Source organism: Bombina bombina, chromosome 8, assembly GCF_027579735.1.
Source record: "Bombina bombina isolate aBomBom1 chromosome 8, aBomBom1.pri, whole genome shotgun sequence".
Taxonomy (NCBI): Eukaryota; Metazoa; Chordata; class Amphibia; order Anura; family Bombinatoridae; genus Bombina; species Bombina bombina.
Window position 1 is genome coordinate 185,698,229 of NC_069506.1, and position 17,964 is coordinate 185,716,192.

Consider the following 17,964-nt stretch of genomic DNA (forward strand, 5'->3'; position numbering starts at 1 on the left):
CTACATGATAAAGCAGTCGCTCATGGGACAATGTGTTATGAAATTAGAGGAAAACATAATATCTGGTTTTACCAAATTCCTTGTGGTAGGCACACATAGATCAGGATTTTGCTAGATAATTCTCTAAGTTGATGTTTATATTACCGATCTTTGTTTTCCCTCTGTCAAATGTGATACATTTTAAATGCTAAATACTCATTCAGAGTGAGTATAAAGATTTACTTTCTATAAGTTGTGGTTTAGTAAACTATTGTTGTTACAAATAAAGTAACTTTACATAGTCATATGATAGCACAATTGTCTCTCTCTTCTTCCCCTCTAGAATGAAGATCCATTTGATACTACTGTCTTGCTTTCTTGGGCTTGGTCTGACAGTGCCCATTGAGCGTCCTACTCCAAAAAAGGAAACTGAGCCTCCTCGGGAGACTGCGGTAAGTGTCTACACTAATAGATGTGAACAAATATTGGAGTTCAAGAATGGGCAGCTAACAGGTTGATAGAAAATTGCCATCCTAGTGACTAGATGATCACTGTAAACTTTTCGTGTTAGACAGATAATAGTGCTTCTGACAACAGGTGGTGCCTGCGCTCGTCTTCTGTATCAAGTTTGTGTTCTCATAGTTTATTAGAATTGTTATCTCGTAAATATTTGTGTGTTTTTGTTCTTTTTTTTAATTTAAATTAAAAAAAAAAAAAAGATATTTTGTGAAAGCTTTTATTTTGTATTTTCAGTATCAGTATTTTTCCCCCCGTAAGTTGCATTTATAGATAAGGATAGTTATGAAACACTGTCTGTGATAATATAAAGCAGCCAGCTCAAGATGCAATATTTTATATTATATTGATTTTTACTTTTCTTTGTTTTAGTTATTTATAGTAGCTAGCAAATTATTTCATTTAGGACTGTATCTAAAATGATACAAAAAGTTGTTATCACTAGTTTTTAGAGAAATGTCACACCCTGGTATAAGGTATATGCGTTTCTCAACCTGTTTGTAGCTTTGCCTGGTACATTTCATCATGTGATATTTAACTTTGGCCCTATATCCGGTACATATCTTTGACACTTTTTTTACAATGCTATACACTTTACCTGGCCCTTTCCTTGTCAAACACTAGAAAAATGTTTCTCAACTCCAGTCGTCAAATGGTCACTACCCGCCAGATTCTAAGGGAGTCAGTCACAGTGAGTGAGCAGTTGACCATGCAAGGAATTCGAGTCTGGCTTTTTAGAGTTGCTAGAGTCGAACTTAGAAACACTTATTTCTTTGATACTTTGTATGTTTACTTTGGCTGTATGAGGGCAAAAAATAATGGGACAACTTGCTGACTACCCCTTACCAAAAGCTTCCAGTACCCCAAGGGATACATGTACCACAGGTTGAGAAACAAGGATGTATATTATACCTTTCAGATTGATTGGTAAAAAAACCACCTGCACAGAAATACCTGTATATGCTTCACTAATTAGCCTCCATTTTCCCTTATTTATTCTGCTTTGTTACAGGATACTGGATTGTACTATGATCGTTATCTACGGGAGGTTATCGATGTCTTAGAGACAGATGGACACTTCCGGGAAAAGCTTCAGGCAGCTAATGCTGATGACATTAAGGTTAGGGATATTCTGTATTTTAGCTAATGGTTGTGTGCTTAGATCTTATCATGCTGTACTTTGTAGTTACACAGCAGCATGTTGATTTTTTGCCTGGGTGGAACACAAAGTACACTTTTTCATTATTTTATGGTCTATTTGCTGGCAGCTTTACAGAAAAAAAAAATACAAAGATATAAATGTATATTTTGCAATAAATAAAAAGTGGAATAATAATTTGTACATTTTTGTTTTTTCCAACAGAACAATTGATACTGCTTTACTTTTCTGCTATATTCTGTTTATTTAATAACAATTACTGTTGCATTCATGTTTTGGTTGATTAAAAATATTTTTTTTAGGTACTGGTACACTGCAGAAACCTACTAAATCTGGGGTTGATCACAATCCTTTAGAAGAACTTATCTAATTATTTTAAACCGAAAAACACAAAGCCTACAGGGATTTTTGTAGATAAATCATTTTATACATTTTTGTAAAGGATTGTGATTATCCCCTCTATTTCCTAACAATCTCCTTATTTGGCACAATAAATAATCCGTTTGGTAGTTGAATGGTACTACACCAGTATAGCATGTTGTATTTTAGTAATAGACATACATTTTGACCAGAACCACAATTCTATAAATTAAGGCATATAATTACTGGAATTAATAGGTTTCCAAGAGGATAACGTACTTTTACTCGCAGTCCTGAATATTTTTTCCTTTGCCTCAGAGTGGGAAATTAAGCAAGGAGTTGGATTTTGTTAGTCACCATGTCAGGACTAAATTGGACGAGTTGAAAAGGCAGGAAGTTTCTAGGCTTCGGATGCTGATCAAAGCCAAAATGGATGCAACCATGGAAGAAAGTGAGTACATCTGTATAGACTAACATTAAAAGCAGTGACAGACTCATTATGCTAAAAAAGTAATTCTTAATTTTAATGAAATATCATACTGATTTTTTATATTAATGGGCTGTTGCAAATAGGTATACAGCACACTGAGTTTTACCATTTCCGTGTGATTATCCATTTTATTGATAATTAAACAAAAGCTTAAAAGTTCAAACTGCGTAATGCATATGAAAGACTTTGTCGTCTAACAGCCATAGCTCTTCATTAGCATTAGATTGCAATGTTTTACATATCCTGTTGTAGGAAAGGAACATTGGACTTCCTATTGTTTTGTTATGCAGTAGACTTATTCCCATGGTAACCATAATGAATCTCTGTCTCCTTTAGATGTACAGATTGACCACGTGGCTTTGTTGAAACAGTTTGAGCACCTGGACTCCCAGAATCAACATACCTTTGAGGCTCGGGATCTTGAACTGCTCATTAAGGCTGTAAGTGATTGTAACGGGTTTATAATTGTATATATTTTTTTTTTATTATTATTTGGTAACTGGTTAAATGGACATGAAAGACATTTCTTCTTTCTTTCATGATTTAGATAGAGCTACTTTTTAACTTACTTCTATTATGTAATTTGCTTTGTTCTCTTGATATGTTTAGTTAAAAGCATACCTAGGTAGGCTCAGGAACAGCAATCAATTATTGAAAGCTAGCTGCTGATTGGTGGCTGCACATGAATGCCTCTTGTCATTGGTTTAGCCCCCAATAGTGCATAGCTGCTCTTTTAATAAAGGATACTAAAAGAACAATGCAAATGAGATGCTCTATCTGAATCCTGAAAGAACATTTTTGGGTTTAGTGTTCCTTTGTGGGTTTGTTCAGACATATAGTGATGTGAACCACCTATTTAATCCCACGTTTTAGAAAAGCATAATAGAAACAATAAAACCTAATTGTAACGTCTCTAGCAGAAGTTTTATTTAATGTTATTTTTTCATATAATTTTAGGGCCGCATTTAAAAGGCTGTCAGGTAAATAGACAGCAGTTACTTATTTTGTCATTGCACTGGATACACACTGGTATTGCTTCTATTTATAAATATGTGCATAGACGCGTATAATGGATCCATTTCTATTGTACATGGGTTGAGCTCACTCTTTGGTACTTATTTTATTTGAGAGGGGCATCATATGTTCTAGCAGTGAACGGAGTCAAACCAGTAGGCACTTATTTATACAAATATAGGTAACCTAAAGGATCTACTTGACCACACACACACACTTTTACAGCAAGGGTGTGGTATTTGGCTTAATCTAGTATCAATCAGAATGCATACCTAGGTAGGCACAGGAGAAGCAATGAATTAGTGGAAGCTAGCTGATGATTGGGGGCTGCACTTATATGCCTCTTGTCATTGTCGCCCAATGTGTTTCACTAGCTAGTAATTGGAAAGTTGTTGAAAATAGTATGCTCTGTATGAATCGAGACAGAAAATTGTGGGGTTTTATATTTCTTTAACTAGAACACTACTGATTTTGTTGGCAAATTAATTTATTCACAATGTCGTGCTCTCCCAGAGGGATGTGTAAGATTATTTTTGGCATTTATTATGAACAAGTCCTAAAGCCTGTGTACACGGGCCAATTTTTTAGGTACCGCGGTTCCAATCCTTGCTCCCTCTCTCTCCCCCCTCTCTTTTGCGCTCTCTCTCTCCCCCCTCTCTTTTGAGTTCTCTCTCTCCCCCTTATTTTGCACTCTCCCCCCTCTTTTGCTCTCTCTATCTCTCCCCTTTTTTGCGCTCTCTCCCCCCTCTTTTGCTCTCTCTCCCCTCTTTTGCTTGCTCTCTCTCTTCCCCCCTCATTTTCTTTCTCCCCCCTTTTGCTCTCTCTCGCCCTCTTTTGCTCTCTCTCACCCTCTTTTGCTCTCTCTCGCCCTCTTTTGCTCTCTCTCGCCCTCTTTTGCTCTCTCTCGCCCTCTTTTGCTCTCTCTCGCCCTCTTTTGCTCTCTCTCGCCCTCTTTTGCTCTCTCTCGCCCTCTTTTGCTCTCTCTCGCCCTCTTTTGCTCTCTCTCGCCCTCTTTTGCTCTCTCTCGCCCTCTTTTGCTCTCTCTCGCCCTCTTTTGCTCTCTCTCGCCCTCTTTTGCTCTCTCTCCCCCCTCTCTTTTGCTCTCTCTTCCCCCCTCTTTTGCTCTCTCTTCCCCTCTCTTTTGCTCTCTCTTCCCCTCTCTTTTGCTCTCTCTTCCCCTCTCTTTTGCTCTCTCTTCCCCTCTCTTTTGGTCTCTCTTCCCCTCTCTTTTGCTCTCTCTTCCCCTCTCTTTTGCTCTCTCTTCCCCTCTCTTTTGCTCTCTCTTCCCCTCTCTTTTGCTCTCTATTCCCCTCTCTTTTGCTCTCTCTTCCCCTCTCTTTTGCTCTCTCTTCCCCTCTCTTTTGCTCTCTCTTCCCCTCTCTTTTGCTCTCTCTTCCCCTCTCTTTTGCTCTCTCTTCCCCTCTCTTTTGCTCTCTCTTCCCCTCTCTTTTGCTCTCTCTTCCCCTCTCTTTTGTGTACTCTCTCCCCCTCTATTGCACGCTCTCCCCCTCTCTTTTGCGCTCTCTCTCCCCCTCTATTGCACTCTCTCTCTCCCCCTCTATTGCACGCTCTCCCCCTCTCTTTTGAGCGCTCTCCCCCTCTCTTTTGAGCTCTCTCCCACCTCTCTTTTGAGCTCTCTCCCACCTCTCTTTTGAGCTCTCTCCCACCTCTCTTTTGAGCTCTCTCTCCCACCTCTCTTTTGAGCTCTCTCTCCCACCTCTCTTTTGAGCTCTCTCTCCCACCTCTCTTTTGAGCTCTCTCTCCCACCTCTCTTTTGAGCTCTCTCTCCCACCTCTCTTTTGAGCTCTCTCTCCCACCTCTCTTTTGAGCTCTCTCTCCCACCTCTCTTTTGAGCTCTCTCTCCCACCTCTCTTTTGAGCTCTCTCTCCCACCTCTCTTTTGAGCTCTCTCTCCCACCTCTCTTTTGAGCTCTCTCTCCCACCTCTCTTTTGAGCTCTCTCTCCCACCTCTCTTTTGAGCTCTCTCTCCCACCTCTCTTTTGAGCTCTCTCTCCCACCTCTCTTTTGAGCTCTCTCTCCCACCTCTCTTTTGAGCTCTCTCTCCCACCTCTCTTTTGAGCTCTCTCTCCCACCTCTCTTTTGAGCTCTCTCTCCCACCTCTCTTTTGAGCTCTCTCTCCCACCTCTCTTTTGAGCTCTCTCTCCCACCTCTCTTTTGAGCTCTCTCTCCCACCTCTCTTTTGAGCTCTCTCTCCCACCTCTCTTTTGAGCTCTCTCTCCCACCTCTCTTTTGAGCTCTCTCTCCCACTTCTCTTTTGAGCTCTCTCTCCCACTTCTCTTTTGAGCTCTCTCTCTCCCACCTCTCTTTTGAGCTCTCTCTCTCTCCCACCTCTCTTTTGAGCTCTCTCTCCCACCTCTCTTTTGAGCTCTCTCTCCCACCTCTCTTTTGAGCTCTCTCTCCCACCTCTCTTTTGAGCTCTCTCTCCCACCTCTCTTTTGAGCTCGCTCTCTCTCCCACCTCTTTTGAGCTCGCTCTCCCACCTCTCTTTTGAGCTCTCTCTCCCACCTCTCTCTTTTGAGCTCTCTCTCCCACCTCTCTCTTTTGAGCTCTCTCTCCCACCTCTCTTTTGAGCTCTCTCTCCCACCTCTCTTTTGAGCTCTCTCTCCCACTTCTCTTTTGAGCTCTCTCTCCCACTTCTCTTTTGAGCTCTCTCTCCCACCTCTCTTTTGAGCTCTCTCTCTCTCCCACCTCTCTTTTGAGCTCTCTCTCTCTCTCCCACCTCTCTTTTGAGCTCTCTCTCTCTCCCACCTCTCTTTTGAGCTCTCTCTCCCTCCCACCTCTCTTTTGAGCTCTCTCTCTCTCTCCCACCTCTCTTTTGAGCTCTCTCTCTCTCTCCCACCTCTCTTTTGAGCTCTCTCTCTCTCTCCCACCTCTCTTTTGAGCTCTCTCTCTCTCTCCCACCTCTCTTTTGAGCTCTCTCTCTCTCCCACCTCTCTTTTGAGCTCTCTCTCTCTCCCACCTCTCTTTTGAGCTCTCTCTCTCTCCCACCTCTCTTTTGAGCTCTCTCTCTCTCCCACCTCTCTTTTGAGCTCTCTCTCTCTCCCACCTCTCTTTTGAGCTCTCTCTCTCTCTCTCTCCCACCTCTCTTTTGAGCTCTCTCTCTCTCCCACCTCTCTTTTGAGCTCTCTCTCTCTCCCACCTCTCTTTTGAGCTCTCTCTCTCTCTCCCACCTCTTTTGAGCTCTCTCTCTCTCCCACCTCTCTTTTGAGCTCTCTCTCCCTCCCACCTCTCTTTTGAGCTCTCTCTCTCTCTCCCACCTCTCTTTTGAGCTCTCTCTCTCTCTCCCACCTCTCTTTTGAGCTCTCTCTCTCTCCCACCTCTCTTTTGAGCTCTCTCTCTCTCCCACCTCTCTTTTGAGCTCTCTCTCTCTCCCACCTCTCTTTTGAGCTCTCTCTCTCTCCCACCTCTCTTTTGAGCTCTCTCTCTCTCCCACCTCTCTTTTGAGCTCTCTCTCTCTCCCACCTCTCTTTTGAGCTCGCTCTCTCTCTCCCCACCTCTCTTTTAAGCTCTCTCTCCCCACCTCTCTTTTAAGCTCTCTCTCCCCACCTCTCTTTTAAGCTCTCTCTCCCCACCTCTCTTTCTCCCACTCTTTTGCGCTCTCTCTCCCTCTTCTGCTCGCTTTCTTTCTTTCCTTCCTTCCTCTGTTTTGGTCTCTCCCGCCGGCCACGCCCCTCCGCGAGACCACGTGCCACGCCCACCGACCACGACCCTTGTCATGTCTGCCACGCCCCCATCACGGCACGTCCGACGCCGGTCACGCCCCCACCAGGCAGCTTCCGCAGTGCGCACTACTCTGCAGCTGAAGGACAGGTATGTTTGTCACGTGCAGTCTCTACTGCGCATGACTGCATCTGACAAACATGCTTGGCCAATTATTATATAGGATTCTATGTTTTGTAAAAATAACAGGGAAACATGTTATAAAATAAATATACAAAGATGAGAAATAGACCTTAAAGGGGCATAAATCCCCAATTTGTTATGATTCAGATGGAGCATACAATTTGAAACCACTTTCCAGTTTACTTATTATTATCAAATTTGCTTTAGTCTCTTGGTATCCTTTGATGAATGAGCAGAAAGGCACCACTGGCAGCAAGCTGAACACATTGGGTGAGCAAATGACAAGGGGCATATATATGCAGCCACTAGTCAGCAGCTACCTCCAAACAGTGCATTGCTGCTCCTGAACTTACCTAGGTATGCTTTTCAACAAAGGATACCAAGAGAATGAAGCAAATTAGAAAGAAGTATATTGGAAAGTAGGGATGTGCATTCGGAAGTTTTATGGATTGGGAAGATGTGCACATCCAGATTTTAGGTGTTGGATTTTCACAAGAAGAAATCCGGCTCCCAAAAGACTCGAATGCCGCTTTCGGCAGCCATCTTCCCTATTTGTTATTTCACAAAACTGCCAAATGCACATCCCTATTGGAAAGTTGTATACAATTGTGTGTTCTATCTAAATCATAAAAGTTTAATTTTGAATTTTCTGTACCTTCAGTCTCAGTGTTCCCCTGCAATTCTATGTACACAGAATAAACCCCTTACTCTCAATGAATAGAAGATTGTTTGGATTGTATAGATCTGCACAAGGAGCTAAGTGTGAGGAGAGAGGGGCAAGCAGTATCCACCATTTATTTTTAAATTAAATGTTTTAAAATGATGGTAAATCAAGCATATAACAAATGCTAGGATTTACCATCGCTAAAAATAAACATTAGTTTCAGTCATCGCTTACTAAAAAGACAAGTAGATTGCTAAACTCAGCGCTTCTGGCCGCCCACGGCACAGAGCTCTTCTCCAATGACTTATTCTGTGAATATAATCACAAGACAAGGGCGCCTTCTAGTGTGATAAGGTTATGATGTTGAATAAGAAAATACAAGTGAATACTCACAAATGAAGCAGCACCCAATTGTGCTGAGTAAGGCAAACTGGGAACTTGGAGTGTCCCAGCTCACTGGCCCAACTTGATTACCTGTATCCCAGGTGTTCTCAATGGGGGAAATAAGCTCAGACTCTCAAGTAAAGACGTAGATATCCAAATTGAATAAAAATCTTATAAAAAGAGGTCAAAATAATGACCTTGGTATTTAAAAACAGAAAGCAACGCGTTTCTCAGATCTGTCAATAGCTGTGCTATGATGTCATTTGACACGCCATACCCCCACCCCAACATATTACTATTGCAACCAATTCATCACATTTGTACAAGAAGAGAAAGCGAAAATGCAGGACCCAGTGGTCCCTTTATTCTCCTTTTCTTCTGTTATGTGTGATCAGTCCACGGGTCATCATTACTTCTGGGATATAACTCCTCCCCAACAGGAAATGCAAGAGGATTCACCCAGCAGAGCTGCATATAGCTCCTCCCCTCTACGTCAGTCCCAGTCATTCTCTTGCACCCAACGACTAGATAGGATGTGTGAGAGGACTATGGTGATTATACTTAGTTTTTATGACTTCAATCAAAAGTTTGTTATTTTACAATAGCACCGGAGCGTGTTATTACTTCTCTGGCAGAGTTTGAGGAAGAATCTGCCAGAGTTTTTTACTATGATTTTAACCGGAGTAGTTAAGATCATATTGCTGTTCTCGGCCATCTGAGGGAGGTAAAGGCTTCAGATCAGGGGGCAGCGGGCAGATGAATCTGCATTGAGGTATGTAGCAGTTTTTATTTTCTGAATGGAATTGATGAGAAAATCCTGCCATACCGTTATAATGACATGTATGTATACACTTCAGTATTCTGGGGATGGTATTTCACCGGAACTACTCTGTTAAAGTCACTAATCATTTTATTAAGTTTTTATCATGTTAAACGTTTTTGCTGGAATGTAGAATCGTTTACATTGCTGAGGTACTGTGTGAATAAATATTTGGGCATTATTTTCCACTTGGCAGTTGTTTGCTTTTAATTGTGACAGTTTCGTTTCTCTTCACTGCTGTGTGGGAGAGGGAGGGGCCGTTTTTGGCGCTCTTTGCTACGCATCAAAAAATTCCAGTCAGTTACTCCTTTTTCCTGCATGATCCGGTTCATCTCTGACAGATCTCAGGGGTCTTCAAACTTCTTTGGAGGGAGGTAGATTCTCTCAGCAGAGCTGTGAGAATTTTATATTGACTGTGAATAAAAACGTTGCTCTGTAATTTTTATGTCAAATTTAATTATTGTCATTTTACTAATGGGAACAAACCTTTGCTAAAAGTTGTGTTGTTTTAAAGTTTGATGCTATAACTGTTTTTCAGTTCATTATTTCAACTGTCATTTAATCGTTTAGTACCTCTTTGAGGCACAGTACGTTTTTTGCTAAAAAAGATTATAACCAAGTTGCAAGTTTATTGCTAGTGTGTTAAACATGTCTGACTCAGAGGAAGATATCTGTGTCATTTGTTCCAATGCCAAGGTGGAGCCCAATAGAAATTTATGTACTAACTGTATTGATGCTACTTTAAATAAAAGTCAATCTGTACAATGTGAACAAATTTCACCAAACAGCGAGGGGAGAGTTATGCCGACTAACTCGCCTCACGCGACAGTACCTGCATCTCCCGCCCGGGAGGTGCGTGATATTATGGCGCCTAGTACATCTGGGCGGCCATTACAGATAACATTACAAGATATGGCTACTGTTATGACTGAAGTTTTGTCTAAATTACCAGAACTAAGAGGCAAGCGTGATCACTCTGGGGTGAGAACAGAGTGCGCTGACAATACTAGGGCCATGTCTGATACTGCGTCACAGCTCGCAGAGCATGAGGACGGAGAGCTTCATTCTGTGGGTGACGGTTCTGATCCAAACAGATTGGATTCAGATATTTCAAATTTTAAATTTAAATTGGAGAACCTCCGTGTATTACTAGGGGAGGTCTTAGCAGCTCTCAATGATTGTAACACCGTTGCAATACCAGAGAAACTGTGTAGGTTGGATAAATACTTTGCGGTACCGGCGAGTACTGACGTTTTTCCTATACCTAAGAGACTAACTGAAATTGTTACTAAGGAGTGGGATAGACCCGGTGTGCCGTTCTCACCCCCTCCAATATTTAGAAAGATGTTTCCAATAGACGCCACCACTCGGGACTTATGGCAAACGGTCCCTAAGGTGGAGGGAGCAGTTTCTACTTTAGCTAAGCGTACCACTATCCCGGTGGAGGATAGCTGTGCTTTTTCAGATCCAATGGATAAAAAATTAGAGGGTTACCTTAAGAAAATGTTTGTTCAACAAGGTTTTATATTGCAACCCCTTGCATGTATCGCGCCGATTACGGCTGCGGCAGCATTTTGGATTGAGTCTCTGGAAGAGAACCTTAGTTCATCTACGCTAGACGACATTACGGACAGGCTTAGAGTCCTTAAACTAGCTAATTCTTTCATTTCGGAGGCCGTAGTACATTTAACCAAACTTACGGCTAAGAACTCAGGATTCGCCATACAGGCACGTAGGGCGCTGTGGCTAAAATCCTGGTCAGCTGATGTTACTTCTAAGTCCAAATTACTTAATATACCTTTCAAGGGGCAGTCTTTATTTGGGCCCGGTTTGAAAGAAATTATCGCTGACATTACAGGAGGTAAGGGCCACGCCCTACCTCAAGACAAAGCCAAAGCTAAGGCTAGACAGTCTAATTTTCGTCCCTTTCGGAATTTCAAGACAGGAGCAGCATCAACCTCCACTGCACCAAAACAGGAAGGAGCTGTTGCTCGTTACAGGCAAGGCTGGAAGCCTAACCAGTCCTGGAACAAGAGCAAGCAGGCCAGGAAACCTGCTGCTGCCCCAAAGACAGCATGAACCGAGAGCCCCCGATCCGGGACCGGATCTAGTGGGGGGCAGACTTTCTCTCTTCGCCCAGGCCTGGGCAAGAGATGTTCAGGATCCCTGGGCACTAGAGATCATATCTCAGGGATACCTTCTAGACTTCAAATTATCTCCCCCAAGAGGGAGATTTCATCTCTCAAGGTTGTCAACAAACCAGATAAAGAAAGAAGCGTTTCTACGCTGTGTACAAGATCTGTTATTAATGGGAGTGATCCATCCGGTTCCGCGGTCGGAACAAGGACAAGGGTTCTACTCAAACCTGTTTGTGGTTCCCAAAAAAGAGGGAACTTTCAGGCCAATCTTAGATTTAAAGATTCTAAACAAATTCCTAAGAGTTCCATCGTTCAAAATGGAAACTATTCGGACAATCTTACCCATGATCCAAAAGGGTCAGTACATGACCACAGTGGATTTAAAAGATGCTTACCTTCACATACCGATCCACAAAGATCATCACCGGTATCTAAGGTTTGCCTTCTTAGACAGGCACTACCAGTTTGTAGCTCTTCCATTCGGATTGGCTACGGCCCCAAGAATCTTCACAAAGGTTCTGGGTGCCCTTCTGGCGGTACTAAGACCGCGAGGGATTTCGGTAGCTCCGTACCTAGACGACATTCTAATACAAGCTTCAAGCTTTCAAACTGCCAAGTCTCATACAGAGTTAGTTCTGGCATTTCTAAGGTCGCATGGATGGAAAGTGAACGAAAAGAAGAGTTCTCTTTTTCCTCTCACAAGAGTTCCATTCTTGGGGACTCTTATAGATTCTGTAGAAATGAAGATTTACCTGACAGAAGACAGGTTAACAAAGCTTCAAAATGCATGCCGTGTCCTTCATTCCATTCAACACCCGTCAGTAGCTCAATGCATGGAGGTGATCGGCTTAATGGTAGCGGCTATGGACATAGTACCTTTTGCACGCCTACACCTCAGACCGCTGCAATTGTGCATGCTAAGTCAGTGGAATGGGGATTACTCAGATTTGTCCCCTACTCTGAATCTGAATCAAGAGACCAGAAATTCTCTTCTATGGTGGCTTTTTCGGCCACACCTGTCCAGGGGGATGCCATTCAGCAGGCCAGACTGGACAATTGTAACAACAGACGCCAGCCTACTAGGTTGGGGCGCTGTCTGGAATTCTCTGAAGGCTCAGGGACTATGGAATCAGGAGGAGAGTCTCCTTCCAATAAACATTCTGGAATTGAGAGCAGTTCTCAATGCCCTTCTGGCTTGGCCCCAATTAACAACTCGGGGGTTCATCAGGTTTCAGTCGGACAACATCACGACTGTAGCTTACATCAACCATCAGGGAGGGACAAGAAGCTCCCTAGCAATGGTGGAAGTATCAAAGATAATTCGCTGGGCAGAGTCTCACTCTTGCCACCTGTCAGCAATCCACATCCCGGGAGTGGAGAACTGGGAGGCGGATTTCTTGAGTCGCCAGACTTTTCATCCGGGGGAGTGGGAACTTCATCCGGAGGTCTTTGCCCAAATACTTCGACGTTGGGGCAAACCAGAGATAGATCTCATGGCGTCTCGCCAGAACGCCAAACTTCCTCACTACGGGTCCAGATCCAGGGATCCGGGAGCGGTTCTGATAGATGCTTTGACAGCACCTTGGAACTTCGGGATGGCTTATGTGTTTCCACCCTTCCCGCTGCTTCCTCGATTGATTGCCAAAATCAAACAGGAGAGAGCATCAGTGATTCTAATAGCGCCTGCATGGCCACGCAGGACTTGGTATGCAGATCTAGTGGACATGTCATCCTGTCCGCCTTGGTCTCTACCTCTAAGACAGGACCTTCTGATACAGGGTCCATTCAAACATCAAAATCTAACTTCTCTGAAGCTGACTGCTTGGAAATTGAACGCTTGATTTTATCAAAACGTGGTTTTTCTGAGTCGGTTATTGATACCCTGATACAGGCTAGGAAGCCTGTTACCAGAAAGATTTACCATAAAATATGGCGTAAATACCTATACTGGTGCGAATCCAAACGTTACTCCTGGAGTAAGGTTAGGATCCCTAGGATATTGTCTTTTCTACAAGAAGGGTTAGAAAAGGGTTTATCAGCTAGTTCATTAAAGGGACAGATTTCAGCTCTGTCCATCTTGTTACACAGGCGTCTGTCAGAAAATCCAGACGTCCAGGCCTTTTGTCAGGCTTTAGCTAGGATCAAGCCTGTGTTTAAAGCTGTTGCTCCGCCATGGAGTTTAAACTTAGTTCTTAACGTTTTACAGGGTGTTCCGTTTGAACCCCTTCATTCCATTGATATAAAATTGTTATCTTGGAAAGTTCTGTTTTTAATGGCTATTTCCTCGGCTCGAAGAGTCTCTGAGTTATCAGCCTTACATTGTGATTCTCCTTATCTGATTTTTCACTCAGACAAGGTAGTTCTGCGTACTAAACCTGGGTTCTTACCTAAGGTAGTCACTAACAGGAATATCAATCAAGAGATTGTTGTTCCATCCTTGTGTCCAAATCCTTCTTCAAAGAAGGAACGTCTTCTACACAATCTGGATGTAGTTCGTGCCCTCAAGTTCTACTTGCAGGCAACTAAAGATTTTCGCCAAACTTCTTCCCTGTTTGTCGTTTATTCTGGACAGAGGAGAGGTCAAAAAGCTTCTGCTACCTCTCTCTCTTTTTGGCTTCGTAGCATAATACGTTTAGCCTATGAGACTGCTGGACAGCAGCCTCCTGAAAGAATTACAGCTCACTCCACTAGAGCTGTGGCTTCCACTTGGGCCTTTAAGAATGAGGCCTCTGTTGAACAGATTTGCAAGGCTGCAACTTGGTCTTCGCTTCATACTTTTTCCAAATTTTACAAATTTGACACTTTTGCTTCTTCGGAGGCTATTTTTGGGAGAAAGGTTCTTCAGGCAGTGGTTCCTTCTGTATAATGAGCCTGCCTATCCCTCCCGTCATCCGTGTACTTTTGCTTTGGTATTGGTATCCCAGAAGTAATGATGACCCGTGGACTGATCACACATAACAGAAGAAAACATAATTTATGCTTACCTGATAAATTCCTTTCTTCTGTTGTGTGATCAGTCCACGGCCCGCCCTGTTTTAAGGCAGGTAAATATCTTTTAAATTATACTCCAGTCACCACTTCACCCTTGGTTACTCCTTTCTCGTTGATTCTTGGTCGAATGACTGGGACTGACGTAGAGGGGAGGAGCTATATGCAGCTCTGCTGGGTGAATCCTCTTGCATTTCCTGTTGGGGAGGAGTTATATCCCAGAAGTAATGATGACCCGTGGACTGATCACACAACAGAAGAAAGGAATTTATCAGGTAAGCATAAATTATGTTTTTATTACGATGAAATAAATGTATGGGGTACTGTAATGCACTTCAGACATACTATCTGTGTTACAGGTACCTCTCTGTGTTTCAAGCCAATGCTCTGTGAATTGGAGTAATAAATAGACATGAGCAAAAATTTGGCATTTGTTACACAATAGAATGATGAAAATAGCTACTTTAGACTGCTTTCAGAGCTAGATTTATTAGTGTAAAACTGCAGCACACATATATCTGTACAAATCCAAACAAATGCCAACGTTTTTTGCCCATGCACAAATTAAATGTATTTGCTGAAGATGGGAGTATAAAGACGACGTAACAACAAAAATATCTAACGCAGTTTTAATTTCTTCAGGCCACTGCAGACTTGGAGAACTACGATGCTGCTCGCCATGAAGAATTCAAGCGTTATGAGATGTTGAAGGAGCATGAGCGTCGTGAATACCTCAAGTCACTAGATGAGGAGAAGAGGAGACAAGAAGAGGCGCGCTTTGAAGAGATGAAAAAGAAGCACAAAGAGCACCCCAAAGTCAATGTACCAGTAAGTGAAATCATTCATTTAAAATGTCTGTGTTGTATTTTTTAAGAAAAACATTGAAAAAATAAAATATATAGCGCCTAGGATGTTTTTAAGATTGTGTTCTGTTTAGTTGATCCTTCATAAATTTATTCATATGTTTATTTTATTTACGTAGTCTTTTTTTTTTATTTTTTTTATTTTATGTACATCCACAGCCATAAGCACCTAAACTTGTGCAGCATGGTAGAGGGACTGTAAGTGATCCTATATATAACAAATGCTAGGATTTACCATCACTAAAAATAAACATTAGTTTCAGTCATCGCTTACTTAAAAGACAAGTAGATTGCTAAACTCAGCGCTTCTGGCCGCCCACGGCACAGAGCTCTTCTCCAATTACTTATTCTGTGAAGATAATCACAAGACAAGGGCGCTTCCTAGTGTGATAAGGTTATGATGTTGAATAAGAAAATACAAGTGAATACTCACAAGTGAAGCAGCACCCAATTGTGCTGAGTAAGGCAAACTGGGAACTTGGAGTGTCCCAGCTCACTGGCCCAACTTGATTACCGGTATCCCATGTGTTCTTAATGGGGGGAAATAAGCTCAGACTCTCAAATAAAGACGTAGATATCCAAATTTAATAAATAAACATATAAAAACAAAGGTCAAAATAATGACCCTGGTATTTAAAAACGGAAAGCAACGCGTTTCTCAGATCTCAATAGCTGTGCTATGATGTCAGTTGACACGCAGGGCTATTGGTTTACAGGAGAAGTTGCACTTTTAAAGGGACAGTATACATTCATTTTCATATACCTGCATGTTATTGACACTACTATAAAGAATATGATGCACAGATACTGATATAAAAATCCAGTATAAAACTGTTTAAAAACGTACTTAGAAGCTTTCAGTTTAGCTCTGTTGAAAAGGTAGCTGGAAAGCCCATTGCAAGTGGGAAATAAGACACTCCCCCCTCCCCCTTCTTTTGCATATAAAAAGACCCTTTACACAAACAGGAGCAAGCTGGAGAAGGTATCTGACGATATTCACATAAAACTTTGGGGCTTGGTTAGGAGTCTGAAAATCAGAGCAATGTTATTTAAAAATATGCAAAACTATACATTTAAAAAAAAAGCTTTATGGGCTTTATAAATAAATCCTCTACAAAACATTTATGCAAAGAAAAAATGAGTGTATAATTTCCCTTTAAGTTTGGATACCCTAATATTAATAGTGAGAAGGTTCTGATTTAACCATACAAAATGAAGCAAAACAGAATTCTTCATTCAGTAGATTTTTATGCTTTGTATAGTTTATACAGACACGCTTATCTTTATTTTGCATTTAAGGTGTCTCTTTTCACTAACTGATTGTGGTAATGTTCTAAATAGGGAAGTAAAGACCAACTGACAGAAGTGTGGGAAGAAACAGATGGCCTGGATCCCAATGAATTCAACCCTAAAACATTTTTTAACTTGCATGGTAAGCTGAACTTTATTTAAAAGAAAAATGTGTGTATTGCAAATTAAACTGTGCTGGAGTTATTGAGCCCCAGCTTACTTTGCACTAGGATGTTGATTTAAAACTAGATGAGATATTTGCTTGCATATAGTGCATGAATGCCACCAACGCACTAATTTGTATGACCTAGCCCAGGCGTGTTATTCACTGCAGTATTGAGATTTCTGAGGCACAGTTAATAGTTAAAGGAACAGTAAACACCATGAGAGTTTTATATAAAATGTTTAGTTATGCATAATGAAACAACTTTGCAATGTATTTTTAATCTTTATTTTGACCCCTTTTCATGTAATTTAGCTCGTAAAATTGAGCAATTTCTACTTCTCAGAACAGGAAAGCCCCCCTGCTGACTTCTCAAGGCTAACCCTACTACATATTGTTCACTAATTTTCTTTAACGGAGTATAATTGTAAAACAAAGTTCTTTTATACTAACTTTATGACCGTGGCTAGCGTCTTGTGTCTGCAGACTAAAGCCCAAATCGGCTCCTCCAAATAAGGCAAATGGTGGGTAGAGTTTGGCTATTGAAAAATAATTGCAGTAACAAGAACATTAAAGGGATAGTAAAGTCCAAATTAAACTTTCATGATTCGGATAGGACATGTCATTTCTCCAACATTGGTGTGTCCGGTCCACGGCGTCATCCATAACTTGTGGGAATATTCACTTCCCCAACAGGAAATGGCAAAGAGCACAGCAAAAGCTGTCCATATAGCCCCTCCCAGGCTCCGCCCCCCCCAGTCATTCTCTTTGCCGCTCTGAACAAGTAGCATCTCCACGGAGATGGTGAAGAGTATGTGGTGTTTAGTTGTAGTTTTTTATTCTTCTATCAAGAGTTTGTTATTTTAAAATAGTGCTGGTATGTACTATTTACTCTGAAACAGAAAGAGATGAAGAGTTCTGTTTAAAAGAGGAGTATGATTTTAGCAGCAGTAACTAAAATCAATTGCTGTTCCCACGCAGGACTATTGAGCTGAGAGAACTTCAGTTGGGGGGAACAGTTTGCAGACTTTTCTGCTCAAGGTATGACTAGCCATTTTTCTAACAAGACTGTGTAATGCTGGAAGGCTGTCATTTTTTCCCTCATGGGGATCGGTAAGCCATTTTCTTAGACTTAGAAAGAATAAAGGGCTTATTATGGGCTATTAACTGGTGGACACTCTTAAGGGCTAAATCGATTGTTTATTTAAGTTATTTTTGAAAGTTTGAAGTTATTTTTTTTACACTTTTATTGTTTGGGGAACGTTTTTATCGC

General features: G+C 41.8%; 1 protein-coding gene across 1 annotated transcript in view; it reads left to right on the forward strand.

The window, feature by feature from the left end:
• The window catches only part of NUCB1 (nucleobindin 1), a gene marked incomplete at its 3' end in the record, with an annotated part of 33,654 nt that extends 16,984 nt beyond the window's left edge, over nucleotides 1-16,670 (forward strand). The window contains 6 exon segments of the mRNA XM_053689950.1: nucleotides 323-431; nucleotides 1,508-1,615; nucleotides 2,333-2,465; nucleotides 2,841-2,944; nucleotides 15,018-15,203; nucleotides 16,580-16,670. Coding sequence (XP_053545925.1) covers nucleotides 323-431; nucleotides 1,508-1,615; nucleotides 2,333-2,465; nucleotides 2,841-2,944; nucleotides 15,018-15,203; nucleotides 16,580-16,670 — 731 coding nt within the window.
• Between the last annotated feature and the right edge of the window lie 1,294 nt (nucleotides 16,671-17,964).